The sequence below is a fragment of the Desmodus rotundus genome, chromosome 3 (genome assembly GCF_022682495.2).
Source record: "Desmodus rotundus isolate HL8 chromosome 3, HLdesRot8A.1, whole genome shotgun sequence".
NCBI lineage: Eukaryota > Metazoa > Chordata > Mammalia > Chiroptera > Phyllostomidae > Desmodus > Desmodus rotundus.
Window position 1 is genome coordinate 179,653,161 of NC_071389.1, and position 20,992 is coordinate 179,674,152.

General features: G+C 41.4%; 1 protein-coding gene across 1 annotated transcript; it reads right to left on the minus strand.

Moving 5' to 3' along the window:
* Positions 1-9,628: 9,628 nt before the first annotated feature.
* On the minus strand, positions 9,629-20,768 carry SLC2A3 (solute carrier family 2 member 3). The gene is made up of 10 exons (XM_024579525.4): positions 20,586-20,768; positions 18,898-18,990; positions 18,202-18,362; positions 16,152-16,392; positions 15,698-15,860; positions 14,996-15,183; positions 13,984-14,088; positions 13,531-13,632; positions 12,829-13,032; positions 9,629-12,084 (listed from the first exon to the last, which is right to left on the minus strand). The coding sequence occupies exons 1-10, from the start codon at positions 20,598-20,600 to the stop codon at positions 11,872-11,874; spliced, it is 1,485 nt and encodes a 494-aa protein (XP_024435293.1). The 5' UTR covers positions 20,601-20,768; the 3' UTR covers positions 9,629-11,871.
* Positions 20,769-20,992: the final 224 nt, after the last annotated feature.

Below are 20,992 nucleotides of genomic sequence, written 5' to 3' on the forward strand. Positions count from 1 at the left end.
ATTGCAAACCCAAGTTAAAGGCAGACAACTGCCAGACTGGCAGGAAAGTGGGGGAGGGGCTTTTAGTAAAGTAAATATTGCTCCCAAGGCCAAGTGAGGTTTGCCTCTAGCGGGACATAAAGAGAATTTGTTAAATAAAGAACCAGTTGGGGCAGACAAAAGCTTCCGGCACAGGAAGTTGGTTGACTAAGGACCCAGAAATGTAGGCATTTGAATAGGTTCCTTGGTGTGAGGTTGAAGTGTAACCTGATTGAAAAGAAGCAGCAGCTGGCGGTCAGTCTCTCTTTAAGCAATTCCTGGTTTCTGGGTGGTTGATATAAATTCTTTGGCTAAAAAGGAAGGGCCCTTGAGAATTTTAGAAGGTGAAATGCCTGGAAAATGACTTTAATGCAAAGGTAACGCTAATTCCATGTACACACTACCACAACAAAAAAAAATGTCATTCCAAGTTAAGATGCTAGAAGCAAACACAGCACGAAGCTTGGGGAATGAGATGGGTCATGCTAATGCACTTAGAACAGGGCACAAGTAGGGAAGAAGGGGTTGCAATGTTCACTTGACCCTCCTCTCTGATGCATGATATAGTGACACTAACTAAGAACAAGGATTGAGGTCCACAACTTGAAGTTGAATTAGGGCCAGGGTGTTTCAGAAGAAAGACACCTGGACACAGCACACCGACTTGCACTATCAGCGACACTGAGGGCAAGTACGTCTGGCCATAAAGTAGCTCTCTAGCCTGATGAGCAGCTTTGGAATTCTTTTTCACTAGTTGATCAAGATCCCTGTGAGGCTGGAATGGGTGTAATCAATGGATGGTCAATTTAAGCGTGATGGATTTTGAGTGCCTTTGGTGTATCAGGATACTTACTGTGAGACCGAATAAGGGTGTTAGGTACCTCTTGCTCCTTCCATCTCTTTCTGTGTTGTGTGCACATGTATCTACTTATCTAAATCTAATGTCTGACAGACGAATAATTTATCTATATTAACGTGCCTATGTCTTACACAAATTTCATTTGTTTTCTCTTCCATAGTCAGAGTGAGCACTCTCAGGCAACACAATAAATGCCCATTGCACCAGATTAGCCACACAGTCCTGTCCTTTCTGCAGCCCTACATCTTGCCTAATTCTTAGCCTCCCCTAGATCCTGCATCTTACTTCTTACGTCTCTTACCCTTTGTCAGCCACTTAATCCTTCATTCATACTCAGTGTGCTTCAAATTATGTAAGGCTTTGCAGAGTCCATTAGCAGTGTTCAATTCTTATCTCATTAGGTCAATAAAAATGGTTCCTTTTATCTACTGAGACTCTACCCTCTGAAGAAAAAGCCCTTGTTTAAATATCTGCTACACCAGTCTTTGTCAGGGTTAGAGAAATATGATCATTCTTAACTTTGTCAATGGCTTTTTCCTGTGTCTTTCCTTATGCCACTTCTTTCAAAAGAATGGTGAAAAATAAAGTGAGTTTCAGTTTCAACTTAGACAAAAATACTTATAAGAATACTTTACAGCCTTGTCCGGGTAGCTCAGTAGATGAGAGCATCTCCCTATATGCCAAGGCTGTGGGTTCAATCCCCAGTCGAGGCACAGACAGTAATCAACCAGTGAATGCATAAATAAGTGAAATAATACATCAGTCGATGTTTCTTTCTCTCCCTTCCTCTCTCTAAAAAAAAAAAACAAACATTTATATAGTACTCTCTTACATGGGACTATATAAATTTTATTTCTCGTGATCCTTATGCTATACTTTAAGGTTAAATACCATTTATATGTAAAGAATCTAAAGCTTGGGAAGTTATTTGCTGTTTTTCCGGTCCATCCCTCCTTCAGGAAGTTTGGATAACACATCCAGTGTTGGGATGTCACCTTCTCTTCGCAGTCTGAGCTGACTATCACCTGTCTCCTTCGGGAAACTGCTCTATTTATCTCCAATCCACTGTAATCCATTCTCTGTCCTTAACAAGCCACTGTAATCAAACTGAAATGTAAAAATCACCTCAAAATTCATCCTTTATTAGTTCATTTAAAATACTTGTTTTGCTAGGTGTTGAGATGAGCCGTATATATATGGTGCCTATCTTCTGAGGGATAACATAAATGGTTCAAGTCTTGAACCTTAGGTATTATCTTACTTGACTGTTAACATTTATGCTACCTATGTGACTCTACTTTAAACGCATTCTCATTTGATCTTAATAAAGCAAGGTGAGATACTGTTATCTTTTACAGATTCGGAGGGTTAGAGCAAGACTAATGACGTGCCAATGACCGCACATCTAAGAAGAGCTGACTCCAGAACCTCTAATCTTAGACACACTGTCATACGAATTTCTCTCCATCTCAGTATGTTGACAACACTTCCATTTTAGTGCCTATTTATATTGCAATACACTCTTTAAAAAGTCATCTTTTTTTCCTTGGCATGTGAATACCTTTCAGATCCTTACCTTGCAGACTTCTCATGGGTTTCTCTTCCTCTGCTAACCATGAAAGTGTCATTCCTCAAGAGTCTGTCATGAGACCTGTTCTGCCCTCTGTCTTCTTGCTTTGTCCGTGTTTTTCACTGGCACCTCCACCCTCTCTAGGCTGATTGTTTCCAAATACGTATCTACAATTCAAGAGTTTGCAGCACCTGGACCCCAGACATACCTGCCTACAGATACACTAAACTGATTCTGCGACACAGTTTCGTCTGTAAAATAAATATGAGTAATAATTTTCTTATCCTGCGCTGGTGAGGATTACAGTCAATGTTTGTAAAAGACCTCCCAAGATTAGACACTCAGTAAACGGTAACCACAGTTCTCATGGAAATTTCACTGCCATGTCAACAGGTTTCCATATTGGCTACTAGTACTGAGCAATTAGTAAAATAAGTTTTGTTTAGAGATTTCATTTACTCATTTTTAGAGGGGAAGGGAGGGAGAAAAAGAGTGAGAGAAACATCACTGTGTGGTTGCCTCTCACACGCCCTATACTGGGGACCTGGACTCCAACCCAGGCATGTGCCTTGTCTGGGAATCGAGCCAACGACCCCTTGCTTCTCAGGCACACACTCAATCCACTGAGCCACACCAGCCAGGGCAAGTTTTTTTCATCCTTCTCTGAATATTCATATGAAGGAGATTTATTATTATAACCATTTTTATATAATAAAAAAGCCAATACTTTAAGCAACATGTCAAAGGTGGGTACCAGTTGTATGAGGTAAAATTTAGATTTAAAACTAATTGCCTAATTCCAAAGCTCCAGATGTTCCTCAGTGAGGCTCATAGTGGTACCTTTAATCATTAAAGTTTTTATTTCTGGCCCTGGCTAAATAGCTCAGTTGGTTAGAGCTTCATCCTAATATACCAAGGTTTCAGATTTGATTCCCAGTCACAGCACATAAAAGAATCAACCAATGAATGCATAAACAAGTGGTGGAACAACAAATCTCTCTCTCTCATCAATAAATAAATTTCTAATTTTTTTAATTCATTTATTTTTAGATAGAGAGGAAAGAAGGAAGAAAGAGAGGGAGAGAAACATTATCACATCAGTTGATTGCCTCTTGCACTCCCCCAACCAGGGACCTGGCTCACAACCCAGGTATGTGCCCTGATTGGGAATAGAACTGGCAACATTTTCGTCCAAAGGCTGGCACTTAATCCAGTGAGCCACACCAGCCAAGTTTCAATAAAAGTTTTTTAAAAACTTTATTTCTGGTCTTGTTTCCTTCTAATTCTTTCCCCATAATACAGGGAGAATAAAATGCAAATCTAAGTATGTTACTCCTTAAAACCTTTTAATGGCTCACATTTGGTTATCCTATTGCATATCTCCAGTATACCATCCTAATCAGAATGATCTTTGGAGTTTTTGTAATCAAAACAAACAAACAAACAGGAAAAAGACCTAGAAAAATTTTAGAATGTGGAAACTGTTGCCATTCTCAGCATTCATTATGTGTTTGTCATTATACTTTACAACATATCCAAAAAAATACATATTACAAATTTTGATTCATTTTCATTCAACATCACACATTATATATTCCAAATGATTTTGTAGTGAAAAGGTATTGTCACTTTCCATATCAATTTTATCGGTAAGGCTTTCTTAGATGAAGGCAGGTTATATATTGTATAAAGCAGTTATTGATTATAGCATCTGTTCCAAGAGAGCCTAAACAAGTTGGTACAAGGTAATCATATTTCATAAAAGAAACTTCCCATGTGCAAAAAACACTCAAATATTTGTCTAGAATAAGGGTTGTATCCCAAATTTTTTACATTGTTTTGGGTAGGTGGACAGTTCTAAGTTTCTAGTCAATTAAGTGATTCTCTAGCCAGCAAAAAAGGTGGTCAGATGTCAACTAACTTTTTCTTTGTTTGGGCTTCATTTGCTGTTCTAATACCTTCTTAATCAAGACCATTGATTCTCTTTCTGATCTGTATACTTAAAGCTGTAAATTCTCTTAAAGCACAGTTTTAGCTGTATCACACAAGTTTTAATACATTTTCATAATAATGTTCAAAATATTGTCTACTATGAATTCTATGATCCACTTTTTAAAATTAATTTGATTTTCCTTATATTGTATTTAATTTTTTTAAATTTATTGATTTGAGAGAGAGAGGTCAATTTGTTGTTTCTCTTATTTATGTATTGATTGGTTAATTCTCGCATGTGCCCTGACCAGAGATGGACCCCGCCGCCTTGGTGTATGGGGATGCCAATCTAATCAACAGAGCTGCAGGACCAGGGCTATTTCGTCATCTCTCAAAAATCATGTTATCATTCTATTATCCTCTTTCTTTTTTTTGTTTCCATTATTCTCCTTTAATACTCCTTTTCTTGATGTGTATTTTATCTGATATCCTCCCATTCTATTTTGAGCCCATGGCAGTCAAATTTTCAAAAACATCTTTCCACCAAAACTGTTCCTAGAGATCAAAATCACTAATGATCTCCATATTGCTAAATCCAATGGCAATTCTCAGTTCTCGTCTTACTAGACTATAAAGAAGAAATCAACCTTTCAAAATAATAAAGATAACTCTAATCACATGTTAAGATAAAATTTCAATTAATAGAAAAGATTGTTAATGTTTAACTCCCTTGGACAAACATCATAATTCCTTTAGTGTTATTCTTTTTGTTTTCAAATGTGTATTTGACCTTGTTTCTAATATGTTATCACTACCCCTTTCACATGTATGTTATCAGTATGATTCCAATAACCTCTTTGGCATTTGCTAATTTGTTGTAAGGTCCACATTTTCCTGACCTGCTAAGCATCAAATGTCTAATCTTCCATACCAGTATCATGAAACCCCTCCCTTTCTACTTACCATTAGGCAAATCTTAGAGTGGGTCTTTGGTCTAATCAACTATATAAAGGGTCATGGGTTCGATTCCCAGTCAGGGCACATGCCTGGGTTGTGGGCAAGGTCCCCAGTGTGGGGGGCATGCGAGAGGCAACCACACACTGCTGTTCCTCTCCCTCTCTTTCTCCATCCCTTCCCCTCTCTAAAAATAAGTAAATAAAATCTTTTTAAAAAATTAAGAAAAGAAGAAAAAGTGGCATTTTTCTGTTAAAAAAATACCTCCTAACCATTCGAAAAAAGTATTTGAAAAGCTCAATCTCAATAAAAATGCAAACGTAAAGGACAGAGTCCCTTTCTCACTTGAGATTGATAAGGATTAAACGTTTGATAATAAAACATTTTGGTAAAAGTGTGTAGAACCCGGCGCACTTAAAGCTTGTTGGCTACTTAACTTGACTCTAGTCCTTGTGTGTTTAGTCAAAGACAAGGGTGCCAGCTCCAGTTGTGCCAAGTCAATCACTAGGCTCAGTTTCCTCGGGGGGCTGGGGCGGGGGGAGAGAGAGAATTTAATCTCTGAAATCTATGAAAACTCTGATGTCAACTCTATCAATTAAGTCACAAGGTCTAGAGCAATCCGGGAAGGGTGCATTCACCTCAGAATAAGAAAGGCAGGAAATACCTGCCCTTGAAAGTTTGCTGGGCTCCAAATATATCCTGGGTTAGAGCCAAAAACGGTTTTCACGATCTTGAACAAAACCGAACAACCGAACGGCAGGGTCATCCGCCGCTAACGCCTGCGCAGTGCGGCCGCTCGCGGGAGACAGGTTTCACTGTGCCCGGCAGCCTTCAGAGTCTGACGCTTTCACCCCGAGCCAGGCGCGGTGTCCCACGACGGCCTGGCTGCGGAGGTGGCGCTGTCGCGGCCTCAGGGCCACGCCTGGTCTGGCGGAACTGTGTGCCCCGTGCTCTCGGGCAGCCGCCGCCGAGTCTGGGACCGTGATACTGCAGGGAGCCAGGCAGATACCCGCCTGCAACCACGGCCGGGATCAAGGACGCAGATGATGTGTTGCTAGATGATTAACTGCTGCCCTATTTTGGAAATTGACACTCAAGAGGTTCTCCATGGTGATAGGGGACAGTGTGGTTAAGACCACCAACCCGAAGAGCCTGAACTGGGAGGCTCAAGCTTCACCTGCAGCCTGGCCCCCAACCCTAACGTCGTCGTGGCGCAGCTCTGATGCACAAAGGATGAGGCTGTTCCTTTGCCTTTCCCTTGTCTCACCCGGCTAGCCCCAGCTCTGGGAAGACCTGCTAGCCCAACCTCAGATGGAGCCACCCAGCTGGAATTTCTGCCAAATTTCGGAGGTAAACACTTTCGGTTAAAAAAAAAAAAAAGTGACACGTTTCAACTGGAATTTAATTTCAAGTGCAGGTGGCTTTGGGAAGTGTGGAAGGAGGAAATCCTTTCAACCAAAGACCACTTCATCCAGCCAACTAACAAGTGTTGTGTGAGTTATATATATTGCCTCTGAGCTCCCGATTTATCTTTCAATACCTGCTTGGTGATAATGGATATGATTCCTTTATATCATTTCTTCTTTAGAATGTAAAGCACAGTGAAGTTTTCCCAGTGGACAGTGCTGAACCTTGTGGGAGGAAGGGAGGTTTCTCTTGCTGGTTCCAGTGGCTGCACCACAGGTGAAGATGACAGAACTTTTGGTGGTGCCCTCCCCAGGCATGCACCCAGAATGCAAGCTCCCTCAGACACCTCACACAGCCCCAGCCTAGGTCTGGCGATCACCTTCTACAAGGCCCCAGGCTTCCCACCCTCATGGGTACCCTAACCTATATGCTTCACTATCACCTGTGGCTCACCTGAAGCGGTGTCTTCTGCTTCCTTGGGGAATGCTCACCAGCTCTGGTTCATGCAATGCAGCCAATTTCTCTGCTGTCTAGTGGACTGCAACTGTGCCTTTTCTAATAAGATCTGAACCTCTGCATTTGGGAGGTGGCTCTCCCTTTCCACTTTGTTCTTACTTGGATACTCTCCTCAGCTCTTGGATGCCATATTGAGTTTTCTTATATCTTTTATATTTTACTTACTCTTTATATTAAACACTGTTTTAAATCAATGTGCGATCTCTGTCTTCAGATAGGAGCCAGACTGATACACTTAATAAACATCAAATGTCAGGCAGTGTTGTAGGTATGAACAAGACAAAGCACATGATTTTATGGAGCTTACATTCTAGAAGTTGTTAACCAAGACCTAACTCACAAGATAGAATCAGCCATGCAGAATTTGAGGCAGAATATTCTAAGCACAAAGGGACAAGTGTAAAGACCTTAAGTGATAATGAACTTGCCATGTATATGAGAACTAGAAAGACCAGTGGAACCAGACTTCGGTAAGCAAGGAGACTATTTTGCTTATTTGTGGTGCCAGATATCAAAAATTACGCATAGACTTTTTTTGCTCATCAGTTTTCGTTAGTGTTTGTATGTTTAATGTGTGGCCCAAGACAACACTTCTTCCAATGTGGCCCAGAGATGCTGAAAGGTTGGACACCCCTGGCAAGGATCATGCAAGGAGTAAGGAAGGCTGTATGGAGCTCATGCCTGAGCTGAGTGGAAGCAAGCATTCAGGCTCCAGAAAGGTACCTCAGTTCGCTAGACCATCGTCTTGATGTGCCAAGATTGTGGGTTCTATCCCCTGTCAGAGCACATACAAGAAATCAATGCATAAATAGGTGGAACAACAAATCAATGGTTTTTTCTCTTTCTCCTGAATCAATAGCTTAAAAAAGCCCTGGCTGCTATGGCTCAGGGGATTGAGTGACGGTTTGTGAACCGAGTTGCTGGTTCAATTTCCAGTCAGGGCACATGCCTGGGTTGCAGCTGGATTCCCAGTTGAGGGCGTGGGAGAGGCAACCACACATGGTTTCTCTCTCTTTCTCTCTCCCTTCCCCTCTCACTAAATAAACACAATCTTTAAATAAATAAATAAATAAATAAATAAATAAATAAAAGCAGCCATCCCAGTATCTTTAGTAAGTGGATGGAAACAGGAAGTCGGTGTCCGGGCTATGGAAGTGGAGGCGTGGAGGTGTTAAATGTGTTGTACTGGGCATGAGGTGTTTTCCCATGCGAAGGGGAGCTAAGAAATGATCAATCAAACTGAAAAGGCAGCAGGACCTTGCCCTGGAGTGGTTGTGCCCACCATGAGGCTTAAGTTTGTTTTCTGTAGTTGATTCAAAGCTATTGGATTTTAAGTAGGATAGTAACATATATACTTACATATGTGAACACTCTGACATATTAATGTAAGATTATTTTTTAATGATCAGACTAAAAGAGAAACAAAGTAGGAAAGTGCATAAGAGAAAAACAGAATTCTCACTGAGGAAAGAAAGCAACATAATTTAACTATGCAAAGCAGTGCACTAAGATGTTTTTATTTCATCTGCATAACAAATAAGAATTGCTATTTTCATATGTCCAAGACTGTACTTATAAGAAATTTACTCACTTACCTGCCAGAATGATACTATCATTAAATCAACAAACAAGTGCTGGCGAGGATATGGAGAAAAGGGAAAACTAATACGGTGTTGATGGGGATGCAGACTGGTGCAACCACTGTGGGAAATGGCGTAGGAGTTTCCTCAGAAAATTAAAAATGGAACTGCCTTTTAACCCAGTTGATTCCACTGCTGGGAATTTATACAAAGAAACCCAGAACACTAATTCTATACCCCTATGTTCACTGCAGCATTACTTACAATAGCCAAGATCTGGAAACAGCCCAATTGCCCATCAGTAGATGAGTGGATAAAAAAGCTGCAGTACATTTACACAACGGAATAGTATGCAGCTGTGAAAAGGGAACTCTTACCTTTTGCAACAGCATGGATAGACCTGGAGATTACACTAAGTGAAATAAGCCAATCTGAGAAACAAAAATAACATATGATCTCACTTACTTGTGGAATCTAATGAACAAAATAAGTCAGCAAACAAAATAGAAGCAGAGGCATGGATACATAGAACAGACTGACAGCTGTCAGAAGGGAGGGGTACATTGGATGAAAGAGGGGGGAGGGATTAGCCAAAGACATACATGCATAATGCATGGACACAGACAACAGTGTGGTCATGCCCTGAGGGAAGGAGGGACCAGGGCTAGGAGGAGGTGGGAAAGGAGGAAAAAATGGGGACAAATACAATAGGCCCTGAATAGCTACACCAGGATATCAAGTGGATTTTGTTGTTAGAGGAAGGACAAAAACAAAACAAAACCAAGCCTGTGATGTCATAATGTACATTCTGAATTTTTATTTCAAAACAAAAAACCACAGTAACAGTAATAATATAAAACATTTAGAAATATTCACAATCTGGTCACTGAAAAATGGGAAAACTTCCACACGGCGTTAGTGCCAACCCACAGTTTTTGAGGAACGGAAAGTGGGGGTGTGGTTGGAGGAAAGTCACCTGTCCCAGCAAAGCCCCACACCTCCATAGCTCTGTGAGTTTTTATCCAAAGGCTCAACGACCAGAGGGAATGGCAAGAACTGAAAACTAAAATATTGTCATAGGCAAGGATTTGGCTAAAGGGTCTGAAATGTGTAAGCACCAAGGAGGGAAAGGGAGATCAAGCAACATACGAAAAAGGGAGAGGGAATCACTGGGGCAGTATCTGCATTTATAAAAATACTGGGGAACTGGATTGTGGAGGTGTCCATGACCTACGGCAAATGTAAGTACCTCCATCTCATCTAACTCTTTGAAACTTTCCAGACTTACAAGTCTTCAGAGTGTTTCTTATCCCCTTGAAAAGAACTCCACCCTCTCCCCCATGACTTCCCTCTGGCTCTCCTAGTTCACTACTCGTCCTGATCTCACGCTCTCCTACTCCCATTGTCTGAATCTAGAGTGAGGCAGAGCCCTCTACATGTTCAGAATAAGCCATAGATGCAAATGCCACCCAGCAGAGGCAGTGTTACTCATACACATTGGGCTGAGTTTTAACACATTCCATCCAAAAGGGGGCTATAGGAACAGAGGTAACTAGTTACCAGTAAACTGCTTCCACCCAGAGCAAAGTGACAGTGCACATACATTCATCCTCTCTCAAGTGTGGGCTACACTGCACATTTACTCACACCATCTCCAATGTGGTCTATGGGAAAGATTCGCGTGCTCTCAGGGCACCTGACATAATACTATGGTGACATGGTAACAGACATAAACAAGCATGAGCTGCCCTTGAAGCAATAACATACTTCAACTAGGTAATAATTGTTCAGGAAAAAACCTCTCCCAGGGCTGAGGCTACAAATCCAACTTAGCTACGAGTACTTTCCTATGAATTCTTGTAAAGCTATGGCTTAAAACAAAACTTAAAAAACCTAAACCTCTAAAATCACCTAAAGAACAAAGTGAAAAAAAACCAAACCTTTACCAAGAACCAATATTTTATGTTGCTCTCCCACCAGATGAGTGGTAGGAGTATTTAAAAAAAAAAAACAAAAAAAAAAAGGCTGAGTCCACCCTAAGAGGAAGAAGTTGTTCACTCCAGTGAGGGCAGAAGAGGATTGATTTCTGCAAACAACCTTCCCCTCTCGGGACTCCATCCAAAATCAAAATCCATCAACCACCATTAACTACAATGCCCATCTTAGTAATAACACTAGATTTCAAGTAATACTACATATAATCTTAAACAAAAATAAAGTTCACAAGGAACCAGTAGCTTCTTTACAAGGAAACCAGTAGCTTCTTTATACAGGCACATGACTTCGAGAAATTGAACTTGAGACATTCCATCTGAAGGACAGAAATTGTTAAGAGGTAACATGCAAACCTCACACACCATATCATATACTCTCCAATAACACATTAGATTTCTGCCTAAATTCTTCCCTTATTAAACTATAACCTCTCCAGTATCAAATCTTCCACCCCAAAAACTCTTTAAACACCTCCCTCTAACCTCTATTTCCTTGTGTTCATTATTTGGTAAAATTACACTTAAAAAAATAAATATTTATGCAATAAAACCAGAAGATAAAATAAATAAAGCTCAAATTAATTTGCTCTGCAGCGCTGTATGGAAGTGAGGCAGGTGCTCTTACATAAACCCTCTCTGCCTTCCACACGCTCATGTGATCTGTTTCCTGGTGAGTCTGAGGTGGGGGGAACTCTTGCTCCCCTACATACCCGGATGAAGCAAATATTAGAACTTAAGGGAGGAAGAGCTGGCAAAGTTGTCAAATGCCAAGTAGCCAGTCCCTCCTGAAATGAAGGTAGGTTCACTTGGTCTCTCCTAAACATAAGAGAATGTCCAAGAAATGAAATGTTTAAAAAGCCATTGAAGACACAACTAACCCCAGCATTGGGTTCCTCTGAGTGCTCGTGGAGTGTGGGCTGACAAAGGAATCAAGTAGCAGCATTCAGAAACAGTCCTGGGTTACAACCTGATGAGGTCTCTCCACCATTCGGGGAGAGGTTGCTTTTTCATGTTGGGAGGGAGGTGGGAAGGAAGCACGGCTTAGACATTGGTGGTGGCCTCCTTATGGACGCTCCTCATCTCCCCAGTGGGACTCTTCTCGCCTCGGTTAGCCTCCAGCACCTGCCCTTCAAAGCCTCGTGTAATTTCCTCAAAAGTCCTGCCGCGGGTCTCAGGGACTTTGAAGAAGGTGAAGACCAAGAAGATCACGAGGAAGCCGGTGAAGACAATAAAAACGTAGGCTCCTAAATAGAACTACAAAAGAATACAGACAAAGGAATGTTGATATACCTGGTTGGTCATTGACAAACTCCATTTCCTTCACATCCATATTTCCAACAGACTATAAGCCCTAACCCTTTCACAGTTAATGAAAACGGTAACATTTCTTCAGAGATTCATTTACAATTCCATTGTTAACTTCTATATTTCTCTACAATTTTGTGTCGCTCCTTTTCCTATTCATTTAAGCTAGCTGCTTCCAAATACCTATAGAGTATTTTAGGGTTTTTGATTATCACTGTTAAAATCTAAGCTTATGAAAGACTCACAGAAATACAAAATGTATTATAGATGTCTATTGCAAGTTCTTTTATCAAAATCAGCTCCAGGTCATTTTATAACAGGACTAACATCCTTTACTTAGTGAGCCTTTAAGATCACCAAGCCAAAATGCTAATTCAAATGATGGATTTTAAGTACTGGTTTGAAATCCTTTGAGGCTTGGCTTATCACTATCATTCTGTCTCTAGGTAGAACTATGCCTACATCATTTCAGACGAGTGGTCTTTTAAAAGTTCCCAGTTTTACACTCCTGCTTCAATCTTTTCTACTGTCATTCCTTCTTTTTCTACACGTCATTAGAAATGAGAGGGGAAAAAATCTGGTTCAAAGCTCTTGAAATATAATCCTTCATAGCGTCAGTAATCATATTGTAAACATGGCTTAAGTGGACTGATTTCAAGGTGGACTGGGTGAGTTTTGCTTTAATTTACTTACAGCAGCTGAAGGGAAGAGCAGTCCAACCAAAAAGTTGGAGGTCCAGTTGGAACAACCAGCCACTGCCATAGCAGCTGGGCGGGGTCCCTGGCTGAAGAGTTCGGCCACAATAAACCAGGGAATGGGGCCTGGGCCAATTTCAAAGAAGGCCACGAAGAGCAAGATTGCCCCAATGCAGATAAAGCTCATCCAGTTGTACTCATCCTACATGAGGAAGGAACAGCGGAAAATTAACGTTTAAGATAGCGTGACCCAGGCAGGATCCCGCTTCCCAGAGTACTGACTGATACTGAAAAGCTGCTTCTGTCCTGTGGTATAATGGAGTTACTGGACTTAACTAAAAATTTTAGTTAAAATTTTAAGAAATTTTAGACTTTTGAATCCTAGCTATTTGATCATACATATATCATTTTTCCTGAGATCATTTCATCAATTGTAAAATAGAAATAATTGCCTCAAGATTGTTTTAAGAATTAAATCATATAATGTATTTTACAAGCTATACATTATATATTAGATGTAAGGATTATAGTAATTTAATTACCTATCTGTGGTGACCTACTTTTCTTAAAACTCTGGGCATGCTGCTTCTCCCAAATTTGACTTTATCAATCTCCAGCCTCAACTATTCACCCCCATCCCAGAGACTCAACTGTAACCTCTCCTTTTCCCCTCCCTTTCCTTCACTCAAAGAGCACTCACCTTTAATAACAAGGAAATAGTCATGAGGATGGAACAAAAAGCCATCCCTCCAAGGCCAATCATATGTAGAGTTCTTCTTCCCGCCCTTTCCACCAGGAACAGCTAAAAGAATAATAAAACATGATGCTTCTGCTTTCTTTTTATGAAAACTGTATGAGCCACCTGAATCTGCCCTTTTCCAGTGCAAAGTTTAATTAATATATCCTACATAACAACCCCTTCTATAACCTCCCTCTTTCCCAGCCATTCTATATGTGTCTGAAAAAAGTAAAGGCTACTTATACCTATCACTCAATATCTCTTTGCCCCTCAAAGAAGAATTCAATAACAACAAAAGGTTAAAATACTGCCAGGGAAGTGGAGATACACGCAACCTATCTTTGAACACGTGTAGCAAGAATCCTCTTCCCCCTGAGCCCCATCCTCCAAAGATGATCAAACCATCCAACTTACAGACACTACAGTGAAGATGGTATTAACCACACCGGCACCAATGGTGGCATAGATCGGCTCCTCAACACCCGCATCTTTGAAGATTCCCGTTGAGTAATAGAACACCTAGGAATAAACAAAAGAAGATGCAACTTGACAATAGCAATTGTGCACAGCAGCTGAAAACTAGGAGAAACTTACTCTATTTAGAGTATCAACTGTATTTCAAAAAATGCTTCACAACAAAATGATTTCATAGTATCAATCAATGGCCGATGAGAAACCAGCAGGGCATGAAGTCAATATTTAAAGAATATTTTATCTGCAAATGGATAGAAGGTATGGTAATATCCTCTCTTCCCACAACCATGACTTAAAAGCAGGAGGCTGATACTGGCGTATAGAATATAAAGACTACGTGTCAATTACTAGCTTCCCATTCTGTCCCCACCAACTCTCAACTATCAGTCTCTATTCTAGCTGTAAAAAATACACAGACAGGCAAGGCACGTCAGTGTCAAGTTGCCAGTGTGCGCCCACACGCCTGGATTTCCGAATTGTTCCCCAGGGCTTTAGACAGGTTTTAGGATGTGAAGTCCTAGAGAAAAGTGACAGCATATGAATTCTCGAACATCCACTTTGGTTGTAAGGCCTACAATATCACTGATAACATCATACAAGATGGATGAAAGTTAAAGAGGGCTGGAAATAAAAAATAAGTGGTCAAAAAATGTGTTGCCCTATATATTGACAAAAGTCTCGAAGAGGACAAATGTTAACCGTCCATCCCAAGACTAAAAGTGACAAATTTCTCATTTTCATTTGTTCCCTCATTTTCCACATGGAAAATACACACTATAAATATAATTTTAAGAAATAAAACCAAAACCAAATCAAAACCTGGATAACCAACATTTTTGGAGTGGCTGCTACATGGCTGCCTCTCTGTATAAGGAGGTGAGCGCTTCACCTCTGGTGACGTGTTTTAAGTGAGCTGCTGTAGGATGCCTTGGACACAAAGGCCGATACTCACAGCATTGATTCCAGAGAGCTGCTGAGAGAGTTGCAGCATGATGGAAATCATGATGGGCTGCTGGTAGCTCCGTACTCTGAAGAGTTCCAGCACAGTGACTTGCTTTTCTTGTGCCATCCTGGCACTCTCATCTTTCATCTCCTGGATGTCCTGAGTCACATCCTGTGTGCCCCACAATCGCTGGAGGACTGGTGAAGAGAATAAAGAGGAAAGGATAAAGATAAGGTGCTGCTCCAAGTCCACTTTTCCCATAAGACAGCTAGGGAGAAACCATCTAAGATGAGCCCTGGATATGGCAATTCAAACCAATGCCTTACTTCTCACTCCATTCTTTTTTTAAAATCCTAAAACAAGGATATGTTTATTGATTTTAGAGAGAGACAGAGAGAGAGAAACATCAGTGTGAGAAACATTAATCAATTGCCTCTTGTACATGCCCTAACTGGGGATTGAACACGCCACCTTTTGGTGCGAGGAATGACATTCCAAACAACTGAGCCACACCAGCCAAGGCTTCTTACCCCATTCTCTAGGGGTTGAACGTTCCTAACTTAATGGAAATCAGAAAACTCACTTGGCTTCACTTGGGTTCTGAGGGTCAGAAAAAGGAGATGACCAAAAATAGATCCAATATCCTTGTCCTAAAATAAAACCACAACCCTACGGTTCCTATAGAGGATTGGAGGTGTGAGGGATACTCACTCTTCTTAGCACTATCCTCTTCCTTTTTGTTAATTAGCAAGAACCTAGGACTTTCTGGGCAAAATGGAAGCGCTGCGCTTTGCAGGAGAGCTGGGAGGATGGTGAAGCCCAACAGCACAGGCCAAAGATTTTCAGTCCCCAAGATGACTTTCAGACCAAAGATCTAGAAACCAGACAAAGACAATACTATAAATACCACACTTTACCATACCATACCACAAGTTGATTAAAACAAACAAAAAAGTTCAGAAAATCATCCATTCTTTTACCACAGGAAGAGATAAATGTTTCTTTTCCTTTTCTACCCTGTCTGCTTCTTTAGCTACCTGTGAGCTATATAATAATAACCAAAACTTACATGTAGTTGAATAGGTACCATTCTTTTGAGTACTTTGTGTTAACTCTTTTAATAAGGCTTGAAACAAATACTCATTAAGTTTAAGTTCTAGAGTACCTGGGCCACCAGAATCCCAATGACGATGCCCAACTGGTTGAGAGTGCCAAAGGCCCCCCGCAGGGCAGTGGGAGATATCTCTCCAATGTACATGGGCACAAAACCTGTGCAGAGTCCGCAGAAGAGGCCAATAACCAACCGGCCCAGGATCAGCATCACAACTGACTCGGCTAATTTGCAGAATCCCATAAGGCAGCCACCAACGATTGCCAACAGATTGACAATAAGCATTGAATTGCGCCTGCAAGTTTAAACAAAGACAAGTAATGTTAGCAGAACAATCCTTATCTTTCCCCCTCTTGCCTTATTATACTGTTCCCCAAGCTCATACATCTCTTCTTGTGGTTTAACTTTTCCACCTTCTGTCATGGGAACATTGCTAGCTGGGATAACCAGAACCAATGGTTCTTACATCTCTATATGCAAAAGGTAACCTAGAGAACTACTGCCATAGGCAATTCTGATATGTATGGCTGGTCCATGAATATACTCGAGATATTTTTGAGCCAATGCTTCCAACTACATCTAGTCGTAATGAACTTCCTTAGATATATCAGCAACATACTAATAATGACAGATTATTTCAGACAGGTTTTTCCACATCACAAAATATTTTCTGTATCACCTATGCAAAAAGCAGTCAGCTTCAACTCTCCTCTAGGCTGGATTGTGGCGATGTCAAGAACAATTAGTATTGATAACCAGTATCAAATAATAAATTGCTGCATTTATGTAACTTTTATGTACTAAAAACATGACAGGCAGAGCCACCAAAACAGCTGATAGAAGGCTGGAGTAAAAGATTAACGCTGCAAATTTGCTGAAGCCTTGGGCAGAACCAACATCACGATACTTTCACAATGACTCTAGGTTGGCCCACTGAAATTACCTGGGAAGCTTTGAAATACAGACACACAGGTTTCAGGCCTGGCACTGGGACTTATTTTATTTTTTAAGAAATTTATTTATTTTTTAGAGAGAGGGAAAGAAAGAGAGGAAGAGAAACATCGACTGAGCCCCTCTTGCAGGCCCCCAACTGGGCACGTGGCCTGAAACCCAGGCTTGTGCCCTGACCGGGAATTAAACCTATGATCCTTCATTTCTCAGGCTGGCGCTCAACCCACTGAGCACAGTGGCCTGGGCTGGCACTGCTACTTTTAAAAGCTCCCTGGGAGACACTAAAGGTAAAGCCACAGTAGAGAGCCCTTTCAGAGAACAATCTCATCCCTCATTCTCAGTTTTACTTTTCTCTGCATTCCTTTCCCTGTTCCCTCCCTCCTCTACTGGTTCTTTTACTGAAGTAACAGAAAGAAGCCATGTTAGTTCTGGGAAATCCATGTTAATTTTAATAATTTTAGTAGATAAAATCGTAATGCCTTCAAAACAAAAACAAAACAAAAATCAAACATTATCAAATAAAATAGGTTACTTTCATTTTTGCAGGGTGGGGGATCAAATCATCTCACCGAGGACCTTAGGGGGAGGGTCGCAGGGCTGGTAGGACAATGAGATCATTTGTCATCTCCCCAGGCCTCGCAGCCTCCGAAAAGAAAAGTGCTTTCATTTTTTAAAATAAAACTTGACTGCCATTTACATTTCCAGAACATCTAATTAGCAAACAAAATGGTTCTTTCACCAGTCATTACTAAAAGCATTCTACCCTCTAAGACATTCATTAAGCCGGCATAAAGGGAAAAGATACAATTTCCCTTTTTCAGGGAAAAACATTTCAGTTTAGCTATTTGGCCATTATCCACATTTGCCAAAGACTAAGGAATACAAATTTTTTCCTCCCTATCTTGCTGTGTAAAGTAATGAAAATATTTGCACAAAGCCCCAAAATATTTAAGAAAAGTAAACAACTGACCTTATAAATAAAGTACATTTCTGGGAAACTCCATCATGAACTTTGCTGGACTAGATTTCCCTTGATCAGAAACTGAGGTGCTCTCATTCAAATACATCATCACCATCCCATCCTAAATCTCAACACCTGCCCTCATCACAACCAGAATAACCCCCGCGTCCTTGCCCAGTTTCTGGTCAATACCTGCCAAAGCGGTTGACAAAGAGTCCCACAGAAAAGGATCCGATCATGCCACCGACGGAGAAGATGGCCACTGACAAGGACCAGAGGGACGTTAGCAATACCTCAGTGGGAGGGTTTTCTAAGCTCTCTTCCAGAGTGTAATTGATAAAGTCCTTTATGATCTGCAAGTTAAAACAAACGGTTGATGGGAAGGCAGAGTGTTACAGGTGGATGAGAAAAGAGACAAATATTGGGGGGGGGTCTTCCCTTCCCTAGGAGAACATTATAATTACCACTTTCGTAGTAGAGAACCAAGGGAATGACTAGCTGGGGATGGGAGAGAGGTAACACTGGAGTTAATGTTACTCTGAAAAGTCCACCTTTTTTTTTGTTTTGAAAATCCCAGCAGGTAGTAGCATGATTTCAGTGAGCACCTCTGTGCTTTCCTAAGAGCCTTCTCCTTCCCCTATAACCAGCCCAAAGAGGAAGTATGTCATAGGGTGAGAGGAAGAATGGGTACGGTGCAGAATATAGGGAGCAACGAAGTTTTGGTTTAATGATTCAGGTAGACTCCCCACCAAAATTATTCCCCCTCCTTGGTGTTAACCAGGCGGGGGAATAATTACCAAGTTTATCTGAAATTCTTAATTCTTGAAACCCTACTTAAAGGAATAACTCCGCTATTTCAAACCCTAACTAGAGTTGCCGGGTACTCACCGTTTCAGGAGCATTGATGACGCCAGTGTTGTAGCCAAACTGGAAAGAGCCTATAGTAGCCACGGTGATGGCAAAGATGAGAGGCGCGGTGACCTGGGGGTGCGAGGGGAAGGGGAGAAACGGTCCTTAACTTTTGGTAATTGTCTCTTCTCAATTAAGGAGATATATTAAGATAATGGGCTACTAGTAGTACAGAACAAAAACAAGGGGGTGGGGGTTAGGTAATGAATGGGGAACACAAAAGAACAGGTTATCAGTGAAGACCTTACTTGGAAACACATGAACAGGCATACAGAGTCAACTTGGGAATTTGGGGAGGAAAAAGTTTAAGAGGTACTGAGTTAGTCAGCCTGGACTTCAAAAAAATTGCCCCAGGTAAAAGCAAACAGAACTGTACTGAGGAATTAAATAATTTAGGAGGGAGGACACAGGAGGAAAAGACAGATTAGGATTCCTAAGAGATTATCTTGGAAACAGCTACATCCAGTGCAGTCTCACTAGTACCCTAGACTCCACGGAAGCCCCAGAGCGTAGTGGCAGTGGCGGTGGTGTGTCTTCACCAAGGAGCTCCGCGTCTACATCTCTCCCCATCATGTAACCCACAGTATCCACCCATGGTGTCCTGGCGCCATGTGAAATTCTTCCCGTGTACTTAATACTGTACTGTTATCTGTCACCCAGCAGGGGGAGAGCACCAGTTCCCTTCCAACCCAACTCATGGGAGACATATTTGGGGGGAAGGGGACAGAAATCAACCCACTCATCTCTCAGCTTGCCAGAAATAGTTCAAGTTGGTGTTATCTTAGATTTCCATGTCAAAGAAAGCTCAATATTTATACCTGAGGCCATCCTTCACACCATCGGTCCATTCATTAAACTCTTTCTCTCTCCAGTCGGACTAGGGGAAGGCTGAGGATTTCAGTTCCCAAAACTGACCTTGCTTCCCAGGCAACTAGGTATTAGGATCCCTGAGGCCCCCCTGCCAGTGCCTAGCTCTTTCTGTTTAATCCTTTTCCCTTTAGCAAAAACCTCTTTTCCCCCTCATTGTACTACCCTTGAGAGCTTTTTCTTCTTCCTTCCCATTTTTTATCCCTTCTTTTACCCTTCTTTATTTTCAAATAAGTTTACCTTAGTGAAAATGCCTTTCTCCTATAAATACTGCATAGTTCGCAATAATATATTATTATATCATGAACTCATAATCATAACCACAATAGGAAGGACAACAGGAATTCTCTCTAGTATCCAGGGAATCTCACAGGTCATAGAACAAACGGATGGCTGAACACCAGGACCCCAAACAAATCTCAGGTCTTTTCAAGGTCTAACGATTCCAGAGAAATCCTCATATTGCGCCAGGACCCACACTCCTATAGCGGCTCCTGGCCCCCCATACACGCACTCAACCGGTTCATCCTCAGTAGGATGTAATTACGTAAAATAAACCTGAGAAACGAACACACCTCCCCCCCTAAGACAGGAAGATGATGGAACTGGAATAAATCCTTTCTAGGGTATGACATCCAAAGAGAATTGCTGAAAATAGCACTGCAGGCTGGAGGAGAAACGGAAAGGCCTGACGATGGCTAGGTGACTTAGAAGAAAATAGACAGTAATCACTGTTACGGTTTGCCTTTCAGAGTGCACCCCAAACACGCGAAAATAACTGGTAATTGCATCATCCTTACCTTCTGTGTGCCCATGGCCCTAACTTAATTCTTTCCAAATCTTCAGGAGAGATCTAGAAGTGGGATTCCACAGACACCTCTTCCAGCGAAGAAAACCTTCAAAAATGTCCTTCTCGTTTCAGGTCCTCAGCGATGCTCTACATCTGACCCTCGCTCTCATTCTCAACATCTGCGAGCGCACCCAACACCTATTTATAACCCCTGTGAAGGGCGGAGTCAGGATGGAAGCCAAGCCCCCGGCCCCACCCCAGAACCGCCCCCAAATATCCCCGTGATCTTTCGGAATTTTGTAACATTCAGGCACCCCCACTCTAGGCAACAACTCCCTCCCCTTTTAAAACCACATCCTTCTCCAACCTCGTACGTTTTTGTACGTTTTCTAAAGATCGTCCTCCTTCCCTTTTCTA

Coding starts and splice junctions, on each gene's coding strand:
- SLC2A3 (XM_024579525.4), bottom strand. Junction 18,363..18,897: donor TCATCAATGCTCCTGAAACG/GTGAGTACCCGG, acceptor TTTAACTTGCAG/ATCATAAAGGACTTTATCAA. Junction 15,184..15,697: donor AGAGGATAGTGCTAAGAAGA/GTGAGTATCCCT, acceptor TCTCTTCACCAG/TCCTCCAGCGATTGTGGGGC.